The sequence below is a fragment of the Calonectris borealis genome, chromosome 13 (genome assembly GCF_964195595.1).
Source record: "Calonectris borealis chromosome 13, bCalBor7.hap1.2, whole genome shotgun sequence".
Taxonomy (NCBI): domain Eukaryota; kingdom Metazoa; phylum Chordata; class Aves; order Procellariiformes; family Procellariidae; genus Calonectris; species Calonectris borealis.
Genome location: NC_134324.1, coordinates 8,299,438 through 8,308,415, shown reverse-complemented (window position 1 = coordinate 8,308,415; position 8,978 = coordinate 8,299,438). Strand labels below are relative to the sequence as shown.

The 8,978-nt window shown below is 60.1% G+C and overlaps 1 protein-coding gene across 1 annotated transcript; it reads left to right on the top strand.

The window, feature by feature from the left end:
• Positions 1-1,821: 1,821 nt before the first annotated feature.
• ZIC3 (Zic family zinc finger 3) lies at positions 1,822-7,061 on the top strand. Its single transcript, XM_075161999.1, has 3 exons — positions 1,822-2,869; positions 3,542-3,705; positions 4,214-7,061. The coding sequence occupies exons 1-3, from the start codon at positions 1,822-1,824 to the stop codon at positions 4,394-4,396; spliced, it is 1,395 nt and encodes a 464-aa protein (XP_075018100.1). The 3' UTR covers positions 4,397-7,061.
• The last annotated feature ends 1,917 nt before the right edge of the window (positions 7,062-8,978 follow it).

Sequence of the window (8,978 nt, the reverse complement as noted above, 5' to 3'; positions counted from 1 at the left end):
AGCGAGGGACTCACCTTCCAACTTTGGGACTGTTCTTGGCGGCCGTGGCCTGGGAAATTTGAGTGTTTGACGGGCACCGGTATTACCTCTCGGGGAGATTTTATATCGGTGGCTTTTTTTTTCCTTTCCTTTTCTTTTTTTTTTTTTTTTCTTCCCTCCCTGCAAAACCCTAAAATAAAGAATGCGAAGTCTTTCCCGGGGCTGATTGGGGGGAACGATGTGAAAGGGCCGCGGTTATAAAGCGCTGCTTGAAGCGGGCTCTCAATGCGTCTCTGAACTTGATCAGATTTTACGTTTCCTGCAGAGAGCCGGCGGCGAGGCTGAGACCTGCCCAATAGCCAGACTTGGGGGCTCAGCAAATCTCAGGATATTACAATTACAGCCATCTTTCTTTCTGCCTTTTATTTCCACTCTTGCTCCCCATAGTTCTTTGCAAATGCTTTCCAGAACAGAAAATGAGTGGATTTATAGCGCTGTCTGCAACTGATAATTATTCCAAGGCAGAACGCTGCCTTTGCAAAATAAAATTAAAAAGAAAAGGAAAAAAAAAAAAAAGGAAAGAAAGAGAGAGACGTGGGGAAAAAAAAAAAGAAAGATAAACGAGTGTAGGAAAAATTCGGCGCAGGAGCCGCCGTGCCGGGCGCTTCTCGGCCGTGCTCCGCGGGCCAGCGGGGAGGGAGGGGACGGAGCGCCGCTGCCCGCCGAGCGCCGTGCGACCCCCCGCCGCTGCCCCCGCCGGGGAGCGAGGGAGGAAAGCGGCGGCTGAACTCGGGCGGGCGAAGTTCGGCCCGGCCCGGGCCAGCTGCGCCCCGCGTGGCTGGGGGCGGGAGTGGGCGCTCCCCGCGCGGCTCGGGGCAGTTCTGCCCTCGCGTTTCGTCAATAGAGATAAAAATAAAAAGAAATAGAAAAATAAAATTTAAAATAAAACTAAACGGAAAAGCCACCCCAGAGGCGCCGGTTCGAGGTTTAACGGGTTTTTATTTTTGAAGCAGCTTTGCAGCGGCTTTGCGCCTCCCCCCCGCGCCGCCCAGGGCGAGCGTCCCACGCGGCGTGGGGCGGCGTGGGGGGCACGGCACGGCGGGACACGCGGGGAGGGGGGAGAACGGTGGCAGCCGGGGCACCGCACACGGCCACGGGGCGGGACAGAGGGACACGCACCGTGCGTGCACAGGGGTGCCCGCCTGCCCCCCGGCTCGGCGCGCTGGGCCCCGGGCCGCCCGGCAGCACGCAGGCCGCGGAGACCCCCACCACCGCCCCCGCCCCCGCCACCGCCCCCCCGTCCCGTCCCGTCCTCCCCCCCCCCACGTTTTACCTGCGAGGCGCCCGCGCCCAATCAGCGTCCCCGGCGGCGCGGGGCGCGTGCCAATCAAGCGCGTGGCCGCCAATGGGACGGCGAGCGGCGGGTCAGGTGACGCGGCGGCCGGCGGCTCCCCATTGGCGCGGCGCGGCCTGGCCCCGGAGTTGGTTTATGTGCGAGGCGCGGGCGGGCGCCCCGTCAGTGCCCCGACGGCGGCGAGCGGGAGCGCGGCCGCGCTGCGCCTCGCCCTGCTGCGCCGCCCTGCCCTGCCCGGCCCGGCCCGGCGCGGCGCGGGGGGCGGGCGCCTCTGGGGGCGGGTGGCTTTTTGGGGCTGGTGGGTTTTTTTTGTTTGTTTTTGTGTCGGACGGGGGGTGCCCGCCTCGCTGCCCGCCCGCGGCCGGGGGCCGCGCCTGCCCGCAGCGGGGGGCGGGGGTGCGTTTTGGGGTGGTTTTGTACTTTTTCGGGGGCGGGCGGGAGGCGGGGGGGGGGGGCCAGGCTGCCGCCGCGCCGACGGCCCCGCGCCCATGACGATGCTGCTGGACGGAGGGCCGCAGTTCCCGGCGCTGGGGGTGGGCGGCTTCGCGGCCCCCCGCCACCACGAGATGCCGGGCCGCGACGCCGCCGCCGCCGGCATGGGGCTGGGCCCCTTCGGGGACTCCTCGCACGCCGCCGCCGCCGCCTTCAAGCTGAATGCGGCCCCGCACGACCTCGCCGCCGGGCAGAGCTCGGCGTTCACGCCGCAGGCGCCGGGCTACGCCAGCGCCCTGGGCCACCACCACCATCACCACCACCACGCCGGCCAGGTGCCCTCCTACGGCGGGGCCGCCGCCTTCAACTCCACCCGCGACTTTCTCTTTCGCAACCGCGGCTCCGGCATCGCGGACGCCGCCTCCGGCACGGCGCAACACGGGCTCTTCGGCGGCTCCCCCGGCGGTTTGCACGGCCCCGGCGGCATCCCGGACACTCCGGGCTACCTGCTTTTCCCGGGGCTCCACGAGCAGAGCCCGAGCCACACGTCCCCCAACGGGCATGTGGACAACGGGCAGATGCACCTGGGGCTGCGCGGGGACCTCTTCGGGCGGCCGGATCCCTACCGGGCTGTCTCCAGCCCCCGCACGGACCCTTACGCCGGCGCCCAGTTCCACAACTACAACCACATGAACATGAATATGGGCATGAACGTGGCGGCCCACCACCACCACCATCACCACCATGGCCCCGGGGCTTTCTTTCGGTACATGCGCCAGCCCATCAAGCAAGAATTGTCCTGCAAGTGGCTCGACGAGAGCCAGCTCAGCCGGCCCAAGAAGAGCTGCGACAGGACTTTCAGCACCATGCACGAACTGGTGACCCATGTCACCATGGAGCACGTCGGGGGGCCGGAGCAGAACAACCACATCTGCTACTGGGACGAGTGTCCGCGGGAAGGCAAGTCCTTCAAGGCGAAATACAAACTGGTGAACCACATTCGGGTGCACACGGGGGAGAAGCCCTTCCCCTGCCCCTTCCCGGGCTGCGGCAAGATCTTTGCCCGCTCCGAGAACCTCAAGATTCACAAGCGGACGCACACAGGTAAGGCCCGTGGGCCCCTCCTCCCCCCCCACGGGGGCACACGCCTCCCGCGGGGCTCCGCGGGGCTGCGCGGACGGGCCGGCGGCTGCCGGAGCGGGCGGGTGCGCGGCGCTGCCGCCGCTCTCGGCCCCCTGCGCGCCGCTGCGGAGGGAACCATAGAAATGCTAATGAAATCTCATTTTCGGTGACTTCCGCTCCTTTTTATTTTATTTTTAGGCCTGATTGGCGTCTCTCCTAATTAAATCAACGATACTTTTGTCAAAGTATTTTTATTTGCAGCCCCGTCTTCCCTTCAGCCCTCCGCACGGGTGGAGGGAAGAGGGGGGGAAGGCGGGAAGCAGATGTATTTTGGCTTGTATCCTTGAGTACGTCTTGTAAAACTGTCCGAGACGCTGAATTTATCTCGGGTCTTCTCCCTCCCCGGGCTCGCCCAGCCGCCGTCCCCGCCGGAGCACAGCGCAGGTCTGGCGGCAGGCGAATTAAAAGTAACAAAGGCTGACCCGAATTTATCCAACACGTAACAAATGCTGCTGTCCATCTTCCCCTTCTTCAATTTTTTGGGGTGCTTCTGTATCCCCAAGTTGGGGTGAGCGGGGCAGAGGTTGTCCTGGGAGGAGGCAGGCGGGGATGGAGAGGGGAATGGCCCTCCTTCACCCTCTCTGAATTTCACAGGTGAGAAGCCCTTCAAGTGCGAGTTTGAGGGCTGCGACAGGCGCTTCGCCAACAGCAGCGACAGGAAGAAACACATGCACGTCCACACCTCGGACAAGCCCTACATCTGCAAGGTGTGCGACAAATCCTACACCCACCCCAGCTCACTTAGGAAACACATGAAGGTAATCACCCCTGCGCCCCAGCCCTTTCCTCCCTGAGCAGGGATGCTCAGTCGCTGGCGTGCTCAGGGCTCGTTTCCCTGGGGCAGGGCAGAGCTGAGCAGTGCCTGCCGCAGAGCTCCACGCTCCTGGCATGGTCCGTGCCGTCCCCGGTGTCTAGGCCATGGCTGGAGCACAGCCCGGGGAAATGGCGTAGTTTCTTTTTGTGCTCCCACCGGTGCAAGCGCTGCCCGGTTTCCAGAGCGTGGCTCGGTGCTGGAGGGCTGTGCGAATACAACCTGGCCTGTGGCTGCAGCCCCCCACGCTGGGACACTGCAGCCCCCCACGCCGGGACACTGCAGCGAAGCGGCCAGGAGCTGAGGCAGGCGTTTGCCGCCAGTGCTCAGGGTGGCCGGGCAGAGGCTGAGCCGCTGGACCCCAGTGTCCCCTCCTGCATGGGGGAGCATCCCAACCGGCTCAGCGGGGTGGCGGGGACCCCGAGCTTGCTCCCATCTCTGCCTCTTGGTTTTAGGTGCACGAATCCCAGGGGTCGGACTCTTCCCCTGCAGCCAGTTCGGGGTACGAGTCCTCCACCCCCCCTGCGGTGGGCTCCGCCGGCAGTAAGGACTCCACTAAAACACCGCCGGCCGCTCTTCAGAGTAACCCTGGCCACAACCCTGGACTGCCCCCCAATTTTAATGAGTGGTATGTGTGAAGGCAGCTGCTGCCCAGCCAGAGACTGGACCAAATGCGTTGGGAACAAGGGAAAAAAAGGACAAACCAAGCCAACTGCAGCTTGCTCCCACGGAAATGGAGTTTCCATACCGACGACCGCATAGGGCTACACCTGGTTAACTGCCAGGATCTGGAGGGGGGGTCTTTTATTATTATATTATAATTATTACTATTTTTTGCAAGCCCAGACGCTGGACTAGCCATGTCCTTTTCTCAGGATTGGATTTCTTTTTTTTTGTTGTCATTTTTTGCAGTCGCAGTCGTTTCTTTGATATTTTTTTTTTTCCTCCCTGCCCCAGTCCCTCTTCCTCCGATTCCCCACTTTTTTATTTTTAATTTGTTTTGTTTTTCCTTCTCTTGGTGGGATGTTGACATGAGGATGAAAATTCTCCTTCGCCTTAGTGGTGATTGTTTAAACTTACAGTCTTAAACCGTGCCAAAGTCCTGTTATGTCTTGAACTTTCCTCTCTAGCTCTCCTGCTGCTTCTTTCTCTGCTCTCCTCCTCTCTCTCCTTCTCTCTCTCCAAGCATTACACTTGTGAATGTATTCTCGTCTGATGGGGTCGGTCAGTATTTTTCAGGATGAGGATGTGGTGTTTATTCTACCCAGATTGTGACGTTTAGTATAACAGTTGCCTTTTTGTAATAACTTTTTTTGTAAATACATATCCATGATGCCATATTTATCGTTCGTAATTTAATTATTGATACAAAGTGCCGGGAACTGAAGAATATTTATGGGGGAGAAAAAATTGTTTTCTAACAAAAAAAAAAATACAAACAACAAAAAAAAATCCAACTCTGTACAGCTTTTGGTTATAACTGCTTTAGCATTAAAAGTTTATTGTTTTGGAAAGAGCCGTTTCTGACCTCCTCCGGGGGACGGGGGCAGCCGCGGGCGCCGGCGCGGGCCCGGTTTGGCGCTGCCGCCGGGGCCGGGCCCTTCTTTTCGGGCCGGCGATGCCGGGTGAAGCCGCCTCCTCGCCGCTGCTTTTTCTTCTGTTCCTTTGTCCCCGCCCTCCGCCGCCCAACGGCTTCGCTTCCCCGCCACCCTCCCGAGCGGACGGAGCCCGGGGCGCGGCGCCGCCGAGGGAGAGGAGCGCCGGGGCCGCCTCGACGGGGAGGCCCCGACGGTGAGTACCGGGCCGGGGCGGCGGAGCGCGCCCCTTGCGTGCATCGCGGGGCTGCGGTGGCCGGGCAAGCCGTGCAGGACCTGCCCCGCCGCCACCGGGCTGCCTGCCGGGGAGACGCCGGGGCGACTTCGCGGCGCTCCGGACTTTCTCCGTTTTCGTCTGTATTTTTTTTTTTTTTTCTTTTTCTTTATTTCTGAGTAGGATGCGGAAAAGCCTCCCCGTCCTCAGGAGAGAAAAGGGGTCGAGCAGAGAAATGTCACTCGAGAAACTTCTCCTCCGGCGCCGCCCAGGAGCCCCGAGTAGCCAGAGCGACGGTGGAAACCGCCCCCCGGCAACCCTCCGTGCCCCCGGCGGCCGGGAGACGCCCGTGGCCCCAGCGGGCCGGCCGGGATGCAGTCGGCCTCCTGCCCCCGCGGAGCGCGGCCGGTGCTCCCCTCCAGCGCGGCCAGCCCGGGCGTACGGCTCCGCAGCCGCATCCTCCCTCAGACTGCAGGGACCCAACCGCGGGCTAACCCCAGCTCCGAGGGGAGGCAGGGACCCGCATCACGGGCTCCGCACCTCCACTGACCGGGAGAGACCCCAGACAGGCCCGTCTTGAACTTGACTTGGGGCACTGCGGAAGGACGGGGCGGTCCGTCCCCTCCAGCCTGCCGCAGGGTCCGCTCGGGCAAGGAACCCGCGAAACCTTGCATGCTTTAAAAATTAACTTTAAACAAATTTACCCTCTTCTCCCTCAAAAAAAAAAAAAAAAGATTTCTCGGGCAGGAAAAGGCGGGCAGAAGGTGGCTCGCAGCCTCTGGGGCTGCAGATCTGAAAAATAAAATCCCCCAAGCCCGGTGCAGGCAGCTTTCCCGCTCCTCACTGCCCAGCCTGGCCCCTTAAAATAGTTCCCTTCGAGGCACCCCGGCCAGACATGGATCTCCGCTTCTTTTATGCTGTGAAGTCTTTCTCTCGCTGTGCGCAGAGCCGAGCCCGGGGGCTGGACGCGGAGGGCTGCCGGCCTGGGCCCTACCCGGGGGGCGAGCGGGGCCGCCCCGCACTGCGGCGGGCGAGGAGGAGCGGAGCCGCCGGGGGCCGTCGGGTTTTCCTCGGACACCCACCTGGGTCGTGTCTGCTTCGCTCCGGACCGCGCCAGGCTTGGAAACGTGCCGGTAGGCTCGGTTTCGTTACTGCTTTGCTCGGAACCGGGGAGGCGCGTGGTGCGCAAGGCTCCGCGGGTGCGCAGGGCTGGGCGGCGGAGCGCCCCGGGACGGGTGCCGCGGGGTCGTCTGCTGCTGTCGGTCCCCGAAACGCCGTCCCAGAGCGGGGGGGCTCTGCTGAGGTCCGGAGTTGTCCGGCTTGGGCAGCCCCGTCCCGGGTGCGGCCGGGAGGATGCAGCATCTCCGGGCCCCCGGAGGAGCGGCCCCGCCGGTGGCTGGGTGCGGGGGGCCTTCCCGGCCCCGCAGCGGCTCCAGCTGCTCCCCGGGGCCCTCGGGCCGTGCTGGCGTACCTGCCCTCCTGCCTGCCCCCACAGTTGGCACAGCCCCAGCCACCTTTATAGCAAGGACTTAAAACCAGCATCCTGGATCATTTGGCTTCCCCTGGGTAGCCAGCCGGTCCACCATCCTGGGGCCTCCCCATACAGCCAGGGCTAGCACCCAGTATGGGGAAGGAGGGGGGGGGGGGAAACTGTTGTCTGCACTTCACTAAGGTCAGGGACCCCCCTCGGCCACTCTGCAGCCCACCCCACCAAAATGGGGCATGGATGGGGCAGGGGCAGTTGGGGGGGGCAGTGGTTTGGGATGGAGGAATGGGTTTGGGATGGGTGCAGAAAGGGCTGGGGACCTGTTTGGCTGTGAAATGCTTGCAAAGCGCGGGGTTCAGCACCAACACCGTGAGGTGGGGCAGGAGGGCCGTGTCCCCGAGCTCGGCATGCTGTGCTGGTGGGCGCTGCGGTCCGTGCGGTGCCTCTGCCCCACCGGCTGCTGCTGGCCCCGACACCTCGGGGGTGAAGGCCAGGGAAGAGCTGTCTCACCCTGCTGCCGAGTCCTCAGCTCTCGTGGACAAATAAGAAGGGTTTTTCAGTAAAAAGAAGCAAAAAGGCTCTGTTCCTCGCCCTTGCCCATTGCAGGGAGATGCGGAGAGTCCTAGAGCAGGAAAGACCCTGCCTTTTTCCCGAATTTCTTAGGCTGGTTTTGTGAGTTGGGGTGAGACAGCTCATGATTTTCAATGCCAGGGCCTGGCAGCAGGGACTTGCGGGCATTCCCCATGCTCACAGCTCAGGCGAAAGCGTTACAGAGCTGGCCGGGGCAGGACAGCGCTGGCAGAGCAGGTGCCATGTTAGCTCAGCTTTCAGTGTGTCATTAATAATGGATTTTGTGTCACACCCCAGAAGAGTCCCAGGACCGTTCACAAAAAGGGGCCGTATTCTGCTGTCCTCTCCCAGACTGGCAGCTCCCTTGAAGTTGCTGTGCTTGCTTGTATGAGCGGGATTAGGTGGATTTGTCCCCAAATAAACAGAACTCGGGATGGTTTTCTAAAAGGGGTAATGTTGATTCATTGTGCTATAAAGAATCTAAGCAGAGGCAGGCAATGAGCTGGAGCCATTCCTTCTCTACCACGCTTTATGAGCCATGAATATTTTGATTCCTTTAGTGTCATTGTTTTTGCATATCTGTCTCTATGTCTGGTGTAATCCTCTGAAAATAATATATTTTTTTTTCAAGCTTTGTGCGCGCCATTAGCAGCTAGTGGTTGCACACAGTGTGAAGGCAGAGTCCTGAAGGCATTTATCAGGTTGTGTTTAAGTGTCTCGGCTCTACGGCACCAGGAATTAAGTTCCTGTAGTAACTCTGTTGGCTGTAAAGCCCAAAGCAGTGGATAGGGTGTAGTATTGTGTGTTTGCATTTTTTTTTTTAAATATGATGTTCCCAGATTAAGAGCACCACACACTAACACTGGCTCTTTTAGCTGAGCCTAACTTTCATGACTGTTTGATAAACCATCACTGTTATTTATGCTGTTAGTATGATCAGGCTATACGGAAAATATCTCGGCAGAGATGCGTTCTTGTTTTGGAGAGGTAAAACTCTAGAGGAAGCCTTAAATTCTTTGCAGAAATCTAATTTTATTGTGGAGTGTGCAGAAGGAAATAATTTGTATCGTACTGACTAATCCGTACATCCCCTGAACTAAGATATTTGCTATGCCGTTTGTGTGGGTTGAAAATATAATCTATGTCTTGCAAGTGCCTACTCACCTGGAATAACTGCAGGCAGTAAAAACGCTTGTGTAAGGGCTTACACTGGTGAGTGAGAAGGACCTGCCCTGCAGACTTGATAGGAGACGGTTTAGGATGGCATTACAGACATCTCTTCTGTACTAGCTGTGGGAAAACCCTCTACAGAAACCGGGGGAAACAGTTGTCTAAGGAGGCACAGATATATTTTA

Excerpts from the sequence above, each read along its gene's own strand:
- ZIC3 (XM_075161999.1), top strand. The coding sequence starts at position 1,822 with ATGACGATGCTGCTGGACGGAGGGCCGCAGTTCCCGGCGCTGGGGGTG. Across the intron at positions 2,870-3,541 it reads TCACAAGCGGACGCACACAG|GTGAGAAGCCCTTCAAGTGC; the intron begins GTAAGGCCCGTG and ends TGAATTTCACAG. Across the intron at positions 3,706-4,213 it reads CACTTAGGAAACACATGAAG|GTGCACGAATCCCAGGGGTC; the intron begins GTAATCACCCCT and ends TCTTGGTTTTAG.